The 22105-nt window shown below is 40.1% G+C and overlaps 1 protein-coding gene across 2 annotated transcripts; it reads right to left on the bottom strand.

Annotated features, from left to right (window-relative positions):
- Positions 1-261: 261 nt before the first annotated feature.
- Positions 262-20366, bottom strand: LOC119725868 (cysteine-rich and transmembrane domain-containing protein 1-like). Of its 2 annotated transcripts, none has more exons than XM_038197460.1 (5): positions 20206-20366; positions 8712-8884; positions 6417-6473; positions 4734-4865; positions 262-2712 (listed from the first exon to the last, which is right to left on the bottom strand). In XM_038197460.1, the coding sequence occupies exons 1-5, from the start codon at positions 20216-20218 to the stop codon at positions 2530-2532; spliced, it is 558 nt and encodes a 185-aa protein (XP_038053388.1). In that variant the 5' UTR covers positions 20219-20366; the 3' UTR covers positions 262-2529. The 2 variants fall into 2 exon arrangements, with proteins under 2 accessions (XP_038053388.1, XP_038053387.1); XM_038197459.1 differs by having other exon boundaries at positions 8712-8887; positions 20206-20361.
- Between the last annotated feature and the right edge of the window lie 1739 nt (positions 20367-22105).

The following is a 22105-nucleotide window of genomic DNA, read 5'->3' as shown; positions in this document are numbered from 1 at the left end:
AACAAATCATGGTTTCCGAAACAACAGTGACAGATTCAAAACGGGAAACCACACACAAAAATCCCATCCGTCTATTTTAAAGCGGATGAAAACTGTTAAAAATAATGTTAAAAATATGAAATTTCTAAATATTCAGCGAGTATGACCATTTGATATCAATGTAAAAAACAAATCTCGTCACTTTCTGCAATGACAGATTATGTTCCGATCGTGTATTTACATTTTGTATATTGATTATAGACAGCAATTTATACTTGTTTAAAAAGGTCAATACTTACAATCTACTTCAGCCTGTTACTTTAAAACAAGTAACCTGTTTCTATTAAAAAAGGCAAGTGTCCAACGTCATTATTGTAAGTTACACCTCTTTGTTATAAGGAAAAACAACTCTTCGTATTTTAACTAACTGCAAAAACAGCCTCTCTTGAATTAAAGATTGTGGCTTTTTTTCGGCGCAAATTAGGCTAACATTTAAAATTATTTTCAATTGCCTTTGAGAAAGATTTTGCTCAACTGAAGACGTTTGGTCATGCTACATTGGCAATTTGTACAATAACTCCAGACGATACGCAGCAGTCTAGTGTTCTTTTTTGGTTTCATACAAACCCTTGCCAGTGAAACGATCTATATTTGCACGTTACAATGACCACAGACTTGAAATTAAACTGTGTAACGTGAGGTATTTTCTTAACCCTTGCCAGAAACAACTATTAATGTGCCAACAAAATGAGGTTTGTAGTTTTGTACCTCATTTACAGTAACGGGGGAGGAGTAGCCGCCCAACGCGCTAATAAACGCGCCCTTTGCACACGACCCGCTCGCACCGTTTCTCAGACCCCGGCTTCGTCTCCGCTCCGGCTACAACTCCCCGCGTCAAAAAACTGTCTCGCTATACCACTGGTAACTTGTGAGTCGAAACAACCTTCATTACGTCATGTTTGGGTTAGACTCGAAACCAGGACGTCCTAATAGCTTGAGCAATCGAGTAGGAGTTTGCCGGAGCCACTTGGCAGGAAAAAGAAGTAATCATTAAAAACGTCAAGCGCCAAAAACACTGCAAACGTTAAAAGCGGCTTGTATACTTGCGACTGCACGGAGACTATATATACAATTTTTGTAATAAAGTTTACACATTGTCGTGCTTAAATTTCTTTCGACAGCAAATGATTATAATCTGTCCTTTTAGTCGGGTAGCGAGTTCACTTTTCATGATGTTGGACGCACGTGATGCTGCCATTAAGTATGTGTTATTCCCTGTTTACGATAAAAAAAAAGGTAATCGTAAAAATGTACTATATAATAGTAGAAAAGACGACATAATTATTATCTGCCATAAGTAAAGTAAAATGCACGGCAAAGTTATGTTCTCAGCAAAACATTATCAACAGCAAAAATAACTGGGAACCATGTATGCGCAATGAATAAAACTCACAATTGTATTTTGATAACCTACTTAGTAATTATTTTCGCTGTTCAGCAAAAATTGTGGAAATATGTTTTTCGTGAGAGCATTACTATGCTTATCAAAACCAGCTGAGAAAAAAGTGTACAGCTATCAAAACATCGGATAGCTGCTCTTATAGTGATTGGGTTGCAGACCAGTAAATATGCTCCAATTTGCCTACGACGACCAACATTCATGATTTGTTGATTAATTGGCAATTTGCTCTTACAAATACAACATTTTGTGGCCCTTGCACTGGAGGGTTTGTATCCAGGACGGATCCCAGCTCTGATTCAGTCTTTGAACTTTTACTATATTTCCAAATTTGGGATGAAATTAGACCAAAACGTTGCACTTGCTCTGCGTTGCAATGCATTGAAGGGATCGTTATTCGAAATGGCGATGGGCTTCAGGATAAATTTGTTAGCCGAAAATCATCCATGAACCCCAGAAAATGCTTAACAGAAGGTGAAACAGGGTAAATCAAGCTTTAAATTTGATGTGTGTCTCGAAAACCTTGCAGAGTTTCGAGTATTTTTCCCGATCTTTAGAAGTGGTTTTCAACTGGTTTCTGATATATTTACTGGTTTGCACCCATTATTGGCGCCACTGATCTTTATAATTATACTGACTAGATAGCTGTCTCACTCATCACTGTGGGTGATGAAAGGAACATTTTACGCGTGAGTCACTTGTCTTGTGGAGCCGCCAATGGCTGTCCGTTATAAGAAGCCGTGCTGGACAGAGGAGACTTTATTTATGAAGGGCATAACGCAAACTAATGTCCACATTAATTTGAATGATTTCAATGTACTCAGTTACTGGTCGAAGCAGATAAATGGGAACATTTGATCGATTTAATGTACACATCAATTTGATATAACGCCCACACAAATTCGAATAATGCTCAGCATTATTAATTGTCATCACGGCTTTCCATAGTCACTATTAAAGGTTCCACATGTCTACAGAGTAACGCACAAAATTAGGCCTCTCAAGATGGCGTCCAAACGACTTCAACCTATTTTGTCTACACGCCATCCAGTCAGTATAGTTATAGAGATCAGTGTTTTTGGCACGCTGGGTTAGCCGTAATAGGTATAGGAGCTAAAGGAGGCTACGATGACCACGTAGTAGATGATAATGATGACGACACCGGAGACCTCCAATAATATGCCAGTGATCAGGCCGGCCAGCGACCATCTCTTAGCGCTCTGTGAAGCCTGCTCAGCGCCCGCCACGTCCCCGGCCGCCCAGCGGTTTCTCACCTGTAATTTAAAAGAAAGGTGAGATGTGACAAGCAAGTATGAGCTCCGTGCGCTACCAAAAGAGGGCGCCCTTTCACCTAACAACAACGTCTCATGGGCGGGACATTTCGCTGGTTGACGGGCACCGTTCCTTGTGTGTGACGCACGTACACCAGGGGATGTGTACTATTTACACGCAGTGGCTGCGCGCGTAATTTTTATTCCTAGGAGGGTTAGGGGCAATGTCATGAATAATTCATGTTTATCCATGAGAACGGACAATGACATCAACAGCATTGTTGTTAGTTACTCAACTAGTTACAATATATTAAAGCATTTTAAAGAACGGTTGTCGTCGAGCTACCACACAGTAGCCTAGTGGATAGCGAGATGAGCTGTGGATACAAAGATCCCTGGTTTGAATCCACGTCATCGCTGTTCATTTTCATCAGTTATTTTTCTTCTCCAAATTTATCACTGAGATAATTTTAAATTAAGGGGAAAATAAAACTAGAACCTAAGTCTTGCAATGATTCAAAGGAAAAACTGAATTATTCATGACATTGCCCCTAACCCTCCTAGGAAAAAAAATTACGCTGGCCGCGCTTCGCGGCAAATGAATTGCAGTCTGGCAAGATGGCGTCGGTCGGTCACCCCCAACTGTACTTCCTTTGCCGGTGAGGGGGTGCTTGTGAACAGAGCAGATAGGCCAGTGCGAATATTTACACAGTTCGGTATGGGATCATGCAAAAGTACCCCCTCAACGGCAAGAAAAGTAGAGTTGAATGACACCACTGGAAGAGACATTGAACAAGAGTATTAGTGCTGACCTTTTAAACTAGACTACTCGATTTGCGATTGAAATCGCGAACTCGTCTGCTTTTCAATCGAACGCGTCCAGTCAAGCGACTAGTCAAATCTAGTTAGCGTGTAGTAAACGAAAAAACCAGCGTTGGCACGTCATGTGTAGATTCTATTATTTTCTCTACCTAACTTTAGTGCGATAAATAATTGAAAAGTTGAACAAAGACATTGAATGAAGCGGGGCTTGAACCTGCGGCCTCCGATTACCGTTCCGGTGCTCTACCCACTGAGCTATCCTGCCTTATGTTGGCGGTTCCCCAAAGGACGCAGAGTGTGTCTGATTTTGTTGAAACAGACTATAGGGGCTACCTTATTATTTTTTTTTTATTCTCCATTAATACAACACCGAATACTCATTCCCCGTATACATTGATGAGTTGAATCTCGCCAACATTTTATTTCGTATTTTTTGGGGGTAAAATGTACACTTTTCTAAAGCTGATCCGAATTTGACTAGGGCCTGATGATGGTACTCGCAAAACTGCGACGTGCTCTCTATATGAACTTTTACGTAAGTGTGCAGAGAAATGCCTACACATGGATTTTCAGAGTGGGCGCATCACGGATACACAATGCTAAACGTAATTCTTGTTTTTTTTTTCACATGAGTGGAAGATCGTTTAATACATGCTTTATTGGTGCATCAAATTTAATTGCCCATTTAAGGTGAACAATCGTTAATGCAGGTCGCTTTCCTTTTGACTCACCCTGTATTGTTTGAGCATGGAGCTTTTTTTTTTAACTCTATTATCAAAGCATACAATGTTGCAATTCACACTTGCAAACTTGGAGACGGTAGTCGGATTATGTTAAATGACTCCAAATAAGTTTATAAAAAAACACTTTAGCATTCTGGAAAGGTTTTTCTTTTGATCGCAGGAGAAATCGAAATTCTAAACTGCAAGTAGTACGAAGTTACTAACGATCTGAACAACCTTGACCCCAGGGCTTACCTAATGTTCAACCCCGTTTCCATGCTTTATTAACAGGTACATGTAATGGGAGTGAGAGACCAGGTTCTGGGAGCGTACTGCTTGACATCATGGGACCGAGGTTGCACTCTGAATATCAATATTATGTTTGGGTCCATTTGAATTTGAATATGCCAAATGCGGATTGGCCAATTACATGTAAAATCATGTATACAATAGACATCAAATATTGTGAACTGTACTTACGTCCATGGCCTTGACAATGCCGACAATTCCCAGTGGCAGGCAGCAACAGATGGTCACAATGATGGCCAGAGTGAGATAGTCATTGGGCTGGACACCAGTAGTTCGGACGATCACCGTACTCTGGGGGACAGTCTGGGAACAAGACCAAAAGTCTGTTATCATACGGCGTCAGCTAAAGGGTGCAGGCCGGTATATAGGAAATTGCCTACGCAAGCCAAAACACGATATGCATGCCCTCCGATTCTCTGCTATTAAAGCATTTTGTATGAACTTGAGAGTTTGTAAAATAAAGAAGGGCGGGAGCCGTGAGCAGACCTATTAGCTTGTGTTTCTATGTATTGAATTTGGATGAAATTGGGCCCTAAAATGGCTCCATCTGGATCTGGATCAATACTGCAAGCAATCTCTCGCTATGGGATGTGTAGGTTGCAGATGTGTGTAGGTTGCAGATGTGTGTGGCTGCATTGGGGCAATTGTAATTGTGCAATGTGCGTATAGGCATAATTTTTTTCAAGATGGCGATAGGCTTCACCACAACTTTTATGGGGTTATCATCTTTGGATGGAAATTCCTCACAAAATCGTTGGATTACCCCGAAAGACATTGAAAAGAATATGAAAGATGATGACATAAGAATAATACGCGTTTGTTTGTTTGTTAGTATTAGTTGTTTGGGGGTATTTTGTTTGTTTATTGTGGTGTTTGTTGGGGGTGTTGTGGTGTTTGTTTGTTTGTTGGGGTGTTGGGGTTGTAGGGGTGAGGAGTGTTGGGGTGTTTGTTTGTTTGTTGGGGTGTTTGGGCGTTTGTTTGTTTGTTTGTCCGTTACATTTTCTTCTGTTCGGTTACTTGTATGTTAAATAATAATTATTCACTGTCATACTATAGTGTTTATTTAACTTTAAAGGCATTCCCTATACAAGCTTTGGCTTTATGTGTATGCATTCAACTGCTGTTTTTATGCCCCGCGGCGAAGCCGAAGGGGCATACTGTTTCCGCCTTGTCCTTCCGTGGGTGGGTGGCTGTGTGTGTGGGTAGGTGTGTGTGTGTGTCCGGACAAATCTTGTCAGCGCGAAAACTTGAGAAATACTTTACATATGAACTTCAAATTTGGTTTGTGTATTGTTCTTGGTAACCCTAAGAACTCTTTTGCATTTGGGGCCGAAAGGTCAAGGGTCAAGGTCACAGTGACTAAAACAAAAGAAATTTTGTCAGCGCGATAACTTGAGAAATACTTTACATATGAACTTTACATTTGGTTTGTGTATTGTTCTTGGTAATAATAGGTTAAAAGAGTGGTGTTATGTAATGGGAACAGTCACGGTTGCGGGGCATTTGTGTTTGTAAACACACCTGACTTGTTCTTCATGCAATCATTGTTATATATAGTGTTTGTATGATTTGGAAATAAATGTTGCATTGAATTGATAAAGCGGGTGTGATATTTCAAGTGAATAACTTGGAGGTTTTGTTGGACTGATCGAGATAGACAATTGTACATTGTGGTGCAATGCAAGCATGCTTTATTTGACCTCTTCAGTGACCTTATCTATGGAGCGCCTAGTACCACAGAATAACACAAGTGATCTTGCATGTAATGGAATGCCTTTGATACAAAATGAATGGCTATGAATACTACAGCGGGTAGCATACATGGAGATCAATGATTGCATTTATTTGCCTTACCGTGATCACAGCTGCGCCTTGCTGCTGGTTGTACACTGCCTGCGGCGGATAACCAGGCTGAAAAAAAAATGATAGAAGACAACCCACACCCAACAATGGCACATAGGAACTGAGTAAAAAATATAGCTCATAGAATATAGCTGTATAAATAAACAAAATAGGCTATGCTTAGCTAAGGTAAATAAGTATGGTCAACGGCTAGAATTCTGCGTTGGCTAACCATTTGTCTTTGCTAGCTAGGCATGTGTTCTGTGGCAGGAAGCTTGGCCCAAATTTGTGTCAAAGACAATGATAATCGGCGGTCGTATACCCATCACCCTGTCCTGTTAAGTAGCTCTATGAATTTGGGCCAAGGCCACGGGTTGACCATGGTCCACCCAATGACAGCTCCAAGAAATTAGCGGTCATTATATGACATACAGGTCCTCGTCATTTGATTGGTGGAACCTACATCACGTGGCATTCATTATTGCTCCCCTTCACGCCGGGGCTCAAACAGTCTCATTCGCCCGTGGTGAATGGGATTTACTATTTGAGAGTTAGGATCATCCTTGATCAATGATGGAGCGGTATTTGTGTGCAAATGCACACACGCTTACATAGGCATAGAAGTGGGGTACTTCCTTTGTTCTCGTGTATTAACATTTTGCAACGTCAAGGGCGGATCCAGGGGGGGGGGGTGGCAAAGGGGGCCGTGACCCCCCCCCCCAAAAAAAAAAAAAACGAGACCAATTTATTTTAATTTTTTTTATGTGACATCGCAATAAAGGCAGGCAATGAGTACGCCACCCTCTTTTCCTCAAAAAACATTGGTTAAAGTGGTCAGAAATTGCCTCAGATCGCACCACAGAGCATCTAGAATCCATTTTTTTTTTCTGGGCCCTTCAGCGGGCCCCGAACCCCACGCCGTAATTTTTTGACCCACTTTTTGGGGGGTCCAAAAATTGTTTTAACCCCCCCCCCCAAAAAAAAGTGTGTTCTGGATCCGCGCTTGCAGCAACGTCACACATTTATGTCAAAATGCTCTTATTTTAACCATAGTTAATTTTGTGGGCTGAAATTCGGACTTAATATCCCTTTTCTAAAACTCTTCCATTTGCGACAGATCAACCCACCTTGGAAATTCCTAGTTTTTGAGTAACATCTATATATCTATTTCGTGAAAAACTTGTGGGGTACCAAAACGGTACCCCGCAAGTCGGTGGGGATTCCTTGTGGGGTACCTCCCATTGTTCCGGTACCCCACAAGGCAGTGTTTGTACACGCATGCTGGAGTGGGCGTAGCACGTATTGTTTCCAAGAGCCAGTAGCTACAGAGTTGGGTTCAAACATTTCGTGAAGGGGTGGTTTGGAAGAGAGAAATACGTTTCCCATCAATTTTGCATTGAAATAGAAGTTCATTTTAACTGTAAATCAAATGACAAGGATTATATATGTCAGTTATATAAGACAAATAATTATTGAGTGGCTTTAAATTGTTACATGGGATATTATCGCTCGGTAAAATCTGGACTTTTCCATTTCACTCGGCGAAAAGAAGTCCAGGTTTTACCTTGCAATAACATTCCTCCCATACCATTCTGAGCCACTCAATGTTTGTACATGTACTACACCATGTGTCCTTGGTTTTGGGCGACTAGCGCCATCTACAATTTCTACTGCATGAGTCCATTCTACAATCTCTAGGCGCCAAAGAGAAAGTGCGATTGAAATGCAAAAAGGAGTAGCCAGTGTAAATTGTGCAAATAGTTCCTTTGCATAGGCTTGTCAAGATTACAGGCAGTGTTTTTTTTTAGGCAACCAATGGAACGGAACGCTAAAGCTGCCTTGAGTTCGTTATCACTTGCTTTGTAGGATTCATCATTCTTTTTATGTTAATTGACGCTTTTGAACATCGCTTCAAACGTTCTGACAATGACGAAATTGCCGAGATGATAAATTTGCCGAACGGAATAGTTAAATAATACGCCGAACGGATCGAATGGTAAATTTGGCCGAACGGAATGGTGACTTTGCCGAAACGAATGATGAAATGGCCGAACAGAATCGTAAATGTTCGAATGGAATGTTGAATCTGGCAAATGTATTGAATTTGCCGAATGTAATGATGTACATTATTTTACTTGCCGAATGCAAAATAAGCAATGATTGATTTGCCAAAATGGCATGATGAATTTGACGACTAGAATTACGATGACTTTGCCGAGGGAATGACGAATCAGACGAATGCAGGGAGTGAACTATGCAAGACAGCTTTGGCGTTTCATATAATTATGATTTCGGACCTGGCTTTACCTGCTGGGCGGGGTATCCTTGTTGAGGGGCTGGGTATCCCTGCTGTGGGGGGTATCCTTGCTGTGGGGGGTAGCCCTGCTGTGGGGGGTAGCCCTGCTGAGGGGGGTAGCCCTGCTGGGGTGGAGCATATTCAGCAGGGTTGTACTCCGGTGGCTTTTCGGGGTTGATTTCACCTGCTGCAATCAATCAATTATAAAACAATCAGTCGTTCAAACGAACAATGTGTGTGCGATTCAAGACATGTACAGCTAGCCGCACAGTATATATATCTAGTCACGTCTCGTCAAATTAAGCTGCACCAAGTCACATTCACGTCAATGACGTCACGATATTAGCCCACGTGGTAACGCTTGTTACGGCATCTTAATTTACGCCTGGCCTGTACGGCACGCCCGTCTTGCCGCGTTATATCAGTTACGTAGCGTCACTCACGTCAGAACGTGTCAAATCGTCACCGTTTTCACGAATAATAATAATAATAATAGCAAACATTTATACCGCGCTTCATACTACGTTTCTAAGCGCTATATGATGCTGTTGTCCTTGTAGACTATTAGGTAAAACAAGGGCAACCGCACCAAATACAAAAGAACAGAATTACAGGTAGAAAACAATAACTGACATGGAGTGTACAAACATAAAGTTGCCAAAATACAAAGGAAACTAACAGAAAACAACATAAATTTTGTGTGGACCAAGCAGCAGATTGGGGTAAGACTTATTACAGAGATTTGTTTAAGTGGGTTTTTAACACAGATTTAAATGTTTCTAAGGACGAGGCATTTTGAATTTTAGGAGGGAGACTGTTCCATAAATTTGGAGCGGCGACGGAGAGAGCTCTGTCACCATAATGTCAAAAATTACCATTTTTTTCGATTTCGATTTTTTTCTCACTTTTTTTTTGCTTTAAAACATTGTATTTAACAATTTCGACATGTTTCTGTGCGCTATGAATTTTGAAAAATTCCGAAGGAGTCCTAACAATAATAACGTCAACGGGTTTTAGTTGTCAATCATAAATGTACGTTTTTTTAATTGATTGCTTTATGTTATTCTGTTAATTGGCAAAATTTGATTGTGTTCAAGTGTGGAAAACTCTTCTAAGTTCCGTGGTTGGGCGAGAAAATTGCACTCCAAAAATGGTTTATCAATAATTTTAATCACAATATTGCTGTTACTTTATCAACATGTTTAGAAGCTTAACATTATTTTTGTACGAACGTGTTCAACTCCCAACATCAGTGTTCATTGCTATAGAGTAAGACATTATCTGTCTATACTCTAAACACATTTGCAAACTGATAGCAATAAATTGTTTAATTGCTATAATAGTGTTTTGCAGTGTAGTAGCGGACAGAGGGCGCACTTCCTAATCCACACGTTATTCTCGGAGCTCGTCGTGATCTAAATAACAATGTCGTAACCGCGTGCATCAAGTCGGCATGGTTACGTTCGTGTGGTAATTTTCCATGATTTTTCCATACACCATTGTGCGCTGCAGCGCGCTGCAAGGTCAGTTCTGTATGTTTGCACGCGTCGGTCGATATCTTCTTTGTATACATGTATAATGCCTGTCACTATTCAGACTTGGTTCAACGAAGTCGCTCTTTTCTAAATAATATTCATTACTCTATAACGCCAGAAGAACACGTAATGACCTGATTATTCTAATGAGCCGAATGTGGCTCGAACTGAATCTCAGATTTGGGCAAGCCTGCGGGAACGGGGGGTGTTGTGACGAGTGCTGCACACTGTAAACACGTTGGGAAAAATGAGTTGATATGTAGACGGTAGACCATCGTTGGTCAACATATCAACAGGTTAAACTCTTGGGTAAATTCTTCCCAATTGTTGGACAATTTTTACCCAAATTGGGTTATTTCAAACTAGTGTTGCGTAAAATTATATGGCCCAACACTGTTTTACCCATTATTTTTTTTACAGTGCAGCAACCCCAACTTTTTGGATTGGGGTGCTGGAATATGCTTCAGCACCCCCTACTCCCGGGCAAAAATGTGTCCCAGCCAGCAGTGTTATACGAAAATTGCACCGCTACGCTATACATTATGCTTGCTCTACAACATATCTCCTTCGTTTTGTTCGTTTCTAGTTTCGCCGCGGCTAAGCACGGCGCTCAGCGAACGTCTAGCACAAAGTAACACTGTAAAATATCCAGAAGAGGTATTTTCTAAATCTTCAAGCAGTGCAGAATCTAATGTATCTAAAATTATGACATGTCTATAATACTTCCACCACGATGGAAGCTTTGACCCGAAAGCAATAACCTCGGCCATGACAATGGTCGTAAAGTTGATTTGCTTGCCAGGATTTTTTTCATTCGATCTTTCAATAGGGGCAAATGTCCATACCTTTTCCCTGAAGTTTTTTCTTTTCATTTAAAAGCTTTATTGACGTTGCTAGCACTCTGTACTCAACAACAAATAACGAGGTTCACACACACATTCCAAACCTATAATAGGAGTGGGAGGGGCTTCCATTGAAACTAGTCATGCTGTACGCCAAATCCAGTGTAGTTTCGTTTTAATAAAAAAGCTATTCAAGTTTTACCCTCTGCAAGTTTTTTTCTCATAAAAACTCAGTAGACCGATAAATCATTGCCTATAGCCTCAAACTTGCCATCCATCGATCATAAACATAAAGATGCATTCTTTTGGTCTGTTAGTGTTTTATATTTGCCATTCCCTGTAACAAACAAAATACTGCAAATATATCGAGAGCTACATCGTTTAGGCTTATGGGAATGTTTTTATGAACAGAAATTCATCCGGTTCCAGTGGAACCACTTTGTTTTAACTTGAACCAAAAAAACATGCTTTCGTATTTTATAAGTTTAAGTATATAGTTACTTCAGTATATTTCATCACAGTGCATCCAGAATCCAACATTTTTCCGGGGCCTGAAAGTAGGCCCCTGGCCCTGTAAATAGGCCCCTGGCCCTGTGGCCCCACGCCGCGCCGTAAGGACTCGAAAAATAAAACAAAACATACACGACGGAATTTACTAAATGTAAGAAAGCAGCCTTGCAACAATAATATTTACATGCGATTTCATGCATAGCGATACAATTCTTTTTCCAGAATTAAATGGAACAAAAAAATGGAGATAAAAATACAGGGTTCTCGACTTTTCAGTACAGTAATAACGTTATAAGAGCAACAGTATATTCTAAACAACAAAGTGAAATACATTGTCTTTATAATCTAAAAAAAAATCACCTTTTGCTAAAAAAGTCATATGAAAGAGGCCAGAAATCGCCTCAGATTGCACCACAGAGCATCCATATTCCAAAACTTTTAGGGGCCCTTTAAGCCACGCCGTAAGGGCTTTGCGCTCCGGGTTCGCATTAATTTTGTCCGTCCTTTAGAAATTCCAGCACCCCCTGGCAAACGTTTGTTCCAGCGGGCTTGGATTTGGGAGAGAGAACACTGTGTTTTTGTTTCCTGAAAATGTATGTCCTAACACCAAGTTCTTAGCAAAGCTAAGATCACACGAAAATCCACACCACGTGGTTGAACACATACACTTGACTATGAACCTTACACTTATCATCCTCAGTTCAAACAGGTTCCGAGCCTGGCTCTCTCACACAAGGAAGAATAGCTTAGAAATACAATTATTCAACTACTGTTCAATGCAGAACCAACAGGTACAAGAACAGTTGTATTCCAAGCTTAACTCGTTTACTGAACAAGCAGTTTTGACCATTAGAGGCTAAAGAAATGTACTGTTTTGTATCATGATTGTTATAAGATCCTTTTCTGATCGGACACCTGTACATTAATATTCTTTTTTTTCTCCCCGATTGATTTTAGTTTGTTAATGCTTGTCTTTTTAATCAGAGTTTTGTGATGACAGTTTTATGCCTTTTTGTTGATCATTTCTTAATTTCATATTTCTTAATACATGCATGTATTAGTTTTACTCCATTTTCGATAACTATATTTACGTGTACGAATGTATAGTTATTTCACCTAACGGTCGCCGTACTGTACATCTTAAAAATAGTTTTAATGAAATAAAACAACAATAATAATATTTTGCCATGGCCTATGACTCCGACGACTCTTCGTTGCTCGGGGGAAAAAAGGGGGCATGGCCTCACGCACTCACCATATTTAATTAAGAGGCCACTATTTATATTATTATTATTCTTATGCAAATCTTGGTCACTAGGCCAGATGGCGGCCATATCACATTGTGTTTCCTGTATATGTCTTCATACAATACAGGGCGAGTAAAAAAAAAGCGGAACCCAAACCCCCAAAATAATATTTCATATTTAACAAAACATGTTGCACCAAACATAATAATGACTGGAAAGCCAATTTCATAAGCTAATATTAGATAAAAAAAAAATACTGAAATTGTTCAATCCTTTCGTAGAATATCACCCTAAAACCTCTTTCGTCCAAGAAAAGCATTTTATTGTGTGTTCTGACTGTTGAGACACAATACTTGTTTCACAACTGTCAACAACTGTACACAATATATATTTATTGCCAACCTTGCTTAGGTTAACAATACGATTTATATAATCCCTTTTTATTTAAAAAAAAAAAGGGCCTTTTCAACTGAGGTTTTATCGCTAGTGATTAAGCCGGCTAAAATTCCGTACCTTGAAAAGTACATGAGTGATTTGAATGAATCTTGTACTAAAATAATGAAAGGTTTGCGGAAACACCATGTGCGAATAATTTCTCAACTAAGAGAATGGTTCTGAAAAGAACCAGAGGTATACCAGAGGTATAAAAAAAAGAGTATACCTCTGATTCTTTTCAGAACCATTCTCTTAGTTGTGAAATTATTCGCACATGGTATTTCCGCAAACCTTTCATTATTTAGTATCTCCACCATGCAAAGCCTCAAATCTTACTTGTACTAAAAGAAAGCTTATGAATTGGGCTTTCATTATCCTAGATTTTGAAAGTGCTACATGCAGAACTTCACTAAAACAATGGTCCTGACATTTGGGTTTCGCTTTTTTTTTGTTGACTCGCCCTGTAGAGTACATCATGCAGGCTTTTTTTTCCGGGTGTCATTTTGTTGTCTTCTTCTGTTGCTGATGGTATACAGAGTATTTTAAAATCCGGAATTAGAAAAAAAAAATCGCTATTCGTGAGTATTTGAAGGCGCAGTGTGTCTGACACGATGCACCACGCTAACTTCACTACAATGTGAACCCACACGACTCATTAGGCCAAATTTTTTTATTGGAAAAATGAGGAAAAAATACCCAAAACCATCAATCTCTACCTTTTACCCTTGACTACCCGCAGACGCCTCCATATGATTGTACACAAAAAAAATTGGCAAAAAAAAATTTACTTCCCTACCTACCTACCCTATTTCCAAATGCCATGTAATCGGAAGGAGAACTCTTTTTTTTGGCCTTAATATAAAAGCAAAGACCATGTTACCAGCGAAAATTGCATATGTCTGAGAAAATAAACACTGACATTATGTTATAGTGGCTCAATACAGGCATTCATTAATTATGTCCGCCAAATAAAAACAATAATAATAGGCCCCTAACCATGATGTCAATGAAAAAAAGTTATGTATTTGTATGAATTCTTTATAATTCCGAGTTAAAACCAAAAAAAATTGATTGTTTCTTTTTCAAAATTGCAGCGGCGGTTCATATATTTCTTCAGTATCGTGCCTAGAAAGATTTACGAGCTACCAATACCATAAACTGCTTTTCAAAATCCTTGGTTTCAACGTCACAACGAAATAAAAAACAAACAAAACTAGAGATTCGCGTTTGTTGAGTTTACAAACGCAGAGTGATCGGGCAGACAATTATTTCATTAGACAATGCCCAGTTCTAGTCAAGTTGTTCATATATTTCTCCAGTATCGTGCCTAGAAAGATTTCCGAGCTACCAATACCATAAACTGCTTTTCAAAATCCTTGGTTTCAACATCACAACGAAATAATAAACAAACAAAACTAGAGATTCGCGTTTGTTGAGTTTACAAACGCAGAGTGATCGGGCAGACAATAATTATTTCATTAGACAATGCCCAGTTCTAGGCAAGTTGTGAATATTTTCTTCAGAACAGAAAATACTTCAGGAAAGTTCCAGGACAACCATTTCTCTTGTTTTGAACAAATTCATATATATGTTGGAGTATTTTCAATTTCTGCATACATTTTGGGTACACGAACAGTTATTTGCGGTTTTATGATGTCATCAGTCAAAAAAGGGAAGGGAATACTAATTAAGTTCAGTGGAAGTTTTCTCATAAATTTAACGCATTGCTATAAAGGGCGAGTCAGAATGATCTTGATCCAAGTTCACAATTGATTTTGTTGTGGCAAATAAAGTGTATTCAGAAAAAAACCCAGTGTTTCATATGAATGGTTATTACCTTGTCTTCCACAGGAATTTTGAATTTTTCGAATTAGTGGCTGTGGTGAGGAGTTATGCCATTTTCATTGAAGTGGATAATTTTCCGGTCTGCACACGGAATTGATTTTGCCTTGTTTAAATTTGTCAATAACTTCAAGTGAGTCAGTTCTTTCAGCAAAACGAAAACAATTCACACATGGATGAATGTCAATTGTTTGGGTTTTTCCCCCACCTTTTCCCCTTTTTTTGTCACGCAATTCCCTTGAAAAGATGCCAACAACACCGATACACCCGGCTGGCCTAGAGCTAAAGCCCAGCCCACAGTTTCTTAAGATCCCGGATCCTCACCACTATTGTGCTAAAAAAAAAAATGTTCCAAGGTCTCGCTTTCAGTTGCGGATACCGACTGAATTATAAAAGTTCCGTGATAGTCCAGCGGTTCCTCTTCATAACCATTCACCAGCACTTTAAATATTAATTGTTGAATTAACAGTACGAGTACTGGATTTACCATTTAAAAAATCCCGGATTCATTATTTAAAATGCTGGATTCAACATTTTTAAGGAGTGGTCACTGACCGAACATTTTGTAAGTGCTGGAGTTAACACTTCCTTGTTTAGAGTGACTGCCTTTTGTTCTTCCTACTAGATTACAATACAAAAGCAATTGTGTTAGTATTGGTTTCAAACCATTCTGTGAAAAACAACTGAAAGGCCTGAAAGGCGCAGTTTTTCTTCTTTCGAAACACCACATTGTATAGTCAAGTATTTAAATGAATAATGCCAAGAATAATGATATTTCGACGTCGAATATGCAATTGCTTTTGCTGGCACGCTGTATGAACATCAAGTTGAATCTTGTCATTTTAACGACTCAGATTTGTATGTTCATTTCCTGAAAGGCTCTTCCCATGTTTCGAGCTCTGACAATAAGTGGAAACAGATATGAATGCACGAATGAAAGAATTCGATGTATTTGTTTTAAACCTTGGTGGTGTTTAAGTATGGAGTAAGCATCATGACCAAGCTGAACTCTCTCAAAAACAAGTTTAGAAATTATAAAATTAATACTTAGGCCATTACACTGTAAAAAACACCTTGTTAGATTTGACTAGAAAACAGTCTAACGCGTACTCAGCTGACTACAGCAAGCGTCAGCTGGGTGCAACTTGGACTGATTTAAAGTCAAATTTAACTAGAGTGTTTTTAGAGTGTACGGTGATTAAGTCCTGGAATTTACACGTACTATCACATAATTAATTTATGTGATTCCTTAATTTTATGCATGATGCCTCACCAGAATATTCAATTCTGTTATTGACCCACGTTTTAATTTTAGTGTTTTCCTTATTTATTTTATGTACATGTATTTGTTTGATATATATACATGTATGTATCTCTATTTTTGTTCAGGTACTTATAAATAATATGTTTGCTCGCATATCTTGTTAAATTCATTTATTGTTATCCATGTAAATTTAATCTGTTTCGTGTTTGCTTTATTTTGTTTAACCCATCCAATTTAATTACCTCCGCCAAGGAGGTTATGTTTTCATCGGCTTTGGTTGGTTTGTCTATGAGCAAGATAACTCAAAAAGTTATGGACGGATTTTCATGAAGAAAAAAACATGTTGGGGTGGTCCTTGGTACAAGTACAAATCGATTCGATTTGGGAAGTAATCCGGATCTGGGTTCCTTTTTTTAAGGATTCCTCACCATTTGTATGTGTGAATGTGCTATAGTATAGACCATGAAATGTGGACACCCCCCCCCCGAAAATAAAAATAAAAATAATAATAAGTATTATTCGGGAGACATCCCCATAATGTGCCCTAACCCAATATTCCCTTGTCCTTTTTCCACGAATATCGGTATACTAATGAGACCACACGAGCAACAAATAGAATCTACTGCGACTACAACATTTTGCCTCTAAAGGGGGGCTGTGACATTAGGGAGACATGAAAATGTCTCCCTAATGACCGATGTCTCCCATCGTGCGAAGAAAATACGATAACGTGTCTAAGTTAATGGTACCTTTACACGTATAATTATAATAGTAATAATTATAATAATGGACCCGTCCATTTTGGGTAGGCCTAGTTGTACTTCTATTAAAAGTACATGTTCTAGGTTCATTTGATAAGGCAACGTACATAGAACGTGGTCAGGATGAATCCAGACTGGGACTTCGAGTGCTGAAAACATGCAAAACAAAATCAGGCCAACTTACATGTACTCTTAAGCTGACGAAATTCTCCATAATTTTCATATAGGCAAAGAAGGTCCTATTTCATTCACCAGCCAAGTTTGAGGTCTCAATTCATTTTTAAAGGAAGCTTTCTTTAACATTTTGCAGGCTGAGAGTGAAGCCAAGTGATTTTAATTTGAAGTCTAATAGGACTAGACCAGTGGCGTCGCCAAGGGGGGGCCAGGGGGGCACGTGCCCCCCCTGGAAAACCTAGTGCCCCCCCGAGTGCCCCCCCATCTGAGATTTGGGTTGGTAAAAAAAATATATATATTTTGTTATATTCAACTCCCATCATCTGAGTTGGTTTTTCATAAGGACAAAGAAGCACAGTAATTCGTATTTTCTTCAAATGAGCTGCAAATGTGGCACCATTTTGCATCTAGCCCATCCTCCGTATGCGAAAATTTTCCAAAGGGGAGGGGGGCACCCCCTCCCCTTAGCCCCTCCCCCAGGACGGCGATCCGTATCCACCTAAGTGCCCCCCCCATCAAATGCTGGTGCCCCCCCCCCGTGCCCCCCCCCCCCCCAGACTGAAAAGTCTGGTGACGCCACTGGACTAGACTGCTACATGTCCAACTTTTTGAAAAGATTGACCCTTCAGTAGCTAGTCTGGTGGCATGACTACAGAGAATGTGTAAAAATAGAGCCGGGTACCAGACGTTTCTTTTGACACAGTTGACTGATGCAGATCGTTAATTGTTTTCTTTTCATATAATATTATAGTACCAGTCCATTTTCGTGTATTGCATGTTTGCAATAGAGGGTATATGCACAGCCGCGCTTTCCCACAGTAAACTCATTATGCGAGATTTGACCTTGCATGTTTGAAAATAGAGGGTATGCACAGCCGTTTTCCCACAGTAAACTCATTATGCGAGATTTGACCTTACTGAGGTCATGTTGTGCATCTCTCTATGGGACTGATGACATCATACGCATAAGGGCAGTTTTGGGACTCTGATAGTAGTCTCAGAGTCCCAAACTTTCGGACTCGGATGAATCCTACTCATAGTCATACCACGGGAGGAATAAGAACAGTTCCTCCATGCTATACTCATAGGACGTATTGCTAGTTTACACTTCGAAAAAACCCACATCTGACACATGAACATTCAAGGAATGGCCTATCGATGTTTTATGAATCCCGGGACATACTGTTATTTCGTTTTACCGTTTTGGACTCCTCAAAAACAAAAACAGTAAACGAACCATTGATCGTTTTGTCGGCAAACGGTATTAAGATAAATACAGTTATTCCGTTTTATCAGTTTCATAAATTTCATTACAGCATAACGATCAATGATTTTTGTTTTACAGATTTACACAAATAACTTTGTAAAACAGCAAAACGGTCAGTATTTAATACAGATTGTTTTTTTGTGTACTTCAGTGTCATAGTTAACAGTCCGTTGTGCATTTTGTGGCGGTACTTATGGTGGACAAGGGGGTGGAAGGGGACCATGCCGTGCACGAAGAAGTGTTACCTCGGCATAATTAATGCGTGGTGTGATTCCTGGCGTGACCCTGACCCCCATCTACTGCGATTCAGTTAGTGGGGCTTGAAGAGTTGCAAGTAAAAATGGCGCTGGAAAATTTCAAGGGGAACATTTCACAATGGATACAGGATGGTAAGACGTATGAAGAAGTTGCAGATATGTTGAAGGAAATTGGAGTCCAGCGCGGCTCTTCAATAGCTAATATTCTCAAATTCTGTCGTGTGAACTAGAACGACATAAATATAAGGAGGGCAATTTCACAGGCAGTGACCGTCCCAAGGACACATTAACATTCCAAGGTGCATTGCTATAATTGCCAACTTAAACCTGAATAAAAAAATGGTCGACAAGACTATTGACCATTTTGACATTGTCATGTTTTTGTAAAACAACACTCTAAAAATAAAGCAACTAACCGTTTATCGCTTTTTACAATTTACAAAAACAATAAAAAAGGTCATTGTTTTTGTGACTTAATACCGTTTGACCGTTTTACAAAACTGTAAAACGACAAAACGGTCAATATGGCTCGTTTGCTGTTTTTGTTTTTGAGGAAATCCAAAACAGTAAAACGAAATAACGGTATGTCCCGGGATTTGTATGACCATGTCACACGTACAGATGGAATTCAAGCTACACATGCACACGGCACACTGTACACAGCTAGCTCTAGGGGTGCAACCCTGCCAAACAAAAAATCCCATAGACACTAGTGCTAAATGCGCATACTTTAAAATTCTTTTAAAAATACTCAGAACTCTCACAGGTATTCAAGCTGCACAGAAAGATGATGATCAATGTGTCATCTTTCAATTTCCTTTCATTTTTTGGTGGGCTGACCATTGACTTTTCAAGACATTCTCACCCAAAGAAGACGACCCCTATTTTCCCCAAAGCGGAAACGTATCCATCTTGAAAAACGATCCCGCCATGACATGGCAAAATATCGCCACTTTCGAGCCCAACAGCATCCAAAATGCTCAGAATTGGAAGCCCCAAGTCCGGGCCAGAGGTTCATTACCATATCTCTTCAATTCCCCAAATTTTATGGCTCTCAAAACTCTCTAATAAAGAATATTTTGAGGGTATAACTTTTATTCATGAGCTCGGCGGACGGATTTTTGGCCTACAGGCGTGCACCCCTAGACCGCCACCACTCCCGTCCCACACATGCATTTATTTCACCATGGAGGTAGAATTCCATGATTTCACGGATAGCCTGGACCTAACGTGTACGCACTCACGTACAACACCCGTGCGGTGCCGCGCCTCGAGACTGCATTAATGGCTGAGACCTTCGTGACAATGTTGAATTTTTGGCTAATAATGGAGTGCGGAATAATCTACAAAACCCGTGACAATTTGACCCACCTGGTGCAGACATTTTGTCCCTTTCCTAGATCGGTCACGGTGGTCGTATCACAACTCCAGAAGGTGGTTCAATATGCGAACGAAATGTCACTTTCTCCTGCGAATACTTGCTGTACGTGGTGTGTGTTGTGTGTGTGTGTGTGTCGAATGCTGCGCTTAACTTATTAATGACGTGACGCGTATTATCTTCCCATGGCCCGCGGCACCGGCACCGCACAGTTTGTTTGGGTGTGGTATATATGGAACGCCAAAGAGGCATTTAATGTGATCATCGAATCGGTGATACACTTTTGCAATCGGTGATGCATATTCACGATCGGTGATGGACTTTCGCGATCGGTGATGGACTTTTACTGGTGATGCATATTCACGATCGGTGATGGACTTTCGCGATCGGTGATGGACTTTTACTGGTGATGCATATTCACGATCGGTGATGGACTTTCGCGATCGGTGATGGACTTTTACTGGTGATGCATATTCACGATCGGTGATGGACTTTCGCAATCGGTGATGGACTTTCACTGGTGATGCATATTCACGATCGGTGATGGACTTTCGCGATCGGTGATGGACTTTCACTGGTGATGCATATTCACGATCGGTGATGGACTTACGCGATCGGTGATGGACTTTTACTGGTGATGCATATTCACGATCGGTGATGGACTTTCGCGATCGGTGATGGACTTTTACTGGTGATGCTTATTCACGATCGGTGATGGACTTTCGCGATCGGTGATGGACTTTTACTGGTGATGCATATTCACGATCGGTGATGGACTTTAGCGATCGGTGATGGACTTTTACTGGTGATGCATATTAACGATCGGTGATGGACTTTCGCGATCGGTGATGGACTTTTACTGGTGATGCATATTCACGATCGGTGATGGACTTTAGCGATCGGTGATGGACTTTTACTGGTGATGCATATTCACGATCGGTGATGGACTTTCGCAATCGGTGATGGACTTTTACTGGTGATGCATATTCACGATCGGTGATGGACTTTAGCGATCGGTGATGGACTTTTACTGGTGATGCTTATTCACGATCGGTGATGGACTTTCGCAATCGGTGATGGACTTTTACTGGTGATGCATATTAACGATCGGTGATGGACTTTCGCAATCGGTGATGGACTTTTACTGGTGATGCATATTCACGATCGGTGATGGACTTTCGCAATCGGTGATGGACTTTTACTGGTGATGGACTTTCGCGATCGGTGATCAACTTTGCAATCGGTGATGGACTTTTGCAATCGGTGATGGACTTTTGCGAACGATGATCAACGACCCATCACCGATTGCAAAATCCATCATCGATCGCCAAAGTGCATCAGTTATTGAACTTGCATGCCGCTGTGGCTTAGGGTTTCTCGTGTTGCCCCTGACGGTGATATTTGTTTACGGTGTTTTTGTGTTTGAAAGTGTCTTTCTCATATGTGAACTGCATTTTTTTTTTAAATTAAAGGGAATATACAACATTTGCAAACATCGAAAAATAAAACTACCAAGTTTTTGCGAAATACCTTAACAGGATGTTGGTAAATGACAGTCTAAAGCATCCTGTAAAATTATGGCACCTGGTATACTGTCATTTTCAAGAAAAGTGGTATTTTTGTATCAATTTCCAACGCTGATCGGCCGATCAGCGTTGGAAACAACTGGCTTTTTTTCAAATACTGGCCCCAATTGACCATTACACTTGTTTGCAATCGATTACAAACCTATGAACGGGTACGAGCCAGCTAGACTGGTTCCCTGACCTTACAATTCCCCAATGTATGTAAACTGCTCTGTTTCTTCTTATATGGAGTCAGGGAACCAGACTACAGGAAAATGATTGTTTTTCTTGGTTTTTATAGCATTTTCGAACCCAAAACCTCAAAAAA

Source organism: Patiria miniata, unplaced genomic scaffold (genome assembly GCF_015706575.1).
Source record: "Patiria miniata isolate m_02_andy unplaced genomic scaffold, ASM1570657v1 HiC_scaffold_19, whole genome shotgun sequence".
Lineage (NCBI taxonomy): Eukaryota > Metazoa > Echinodermata > Asteroidea > Valvatida > Asterinidae > Patiria > Patiria miniata.
This window is presented reverse-complemented; position numbering and strand designations above follow the sequence as displayed.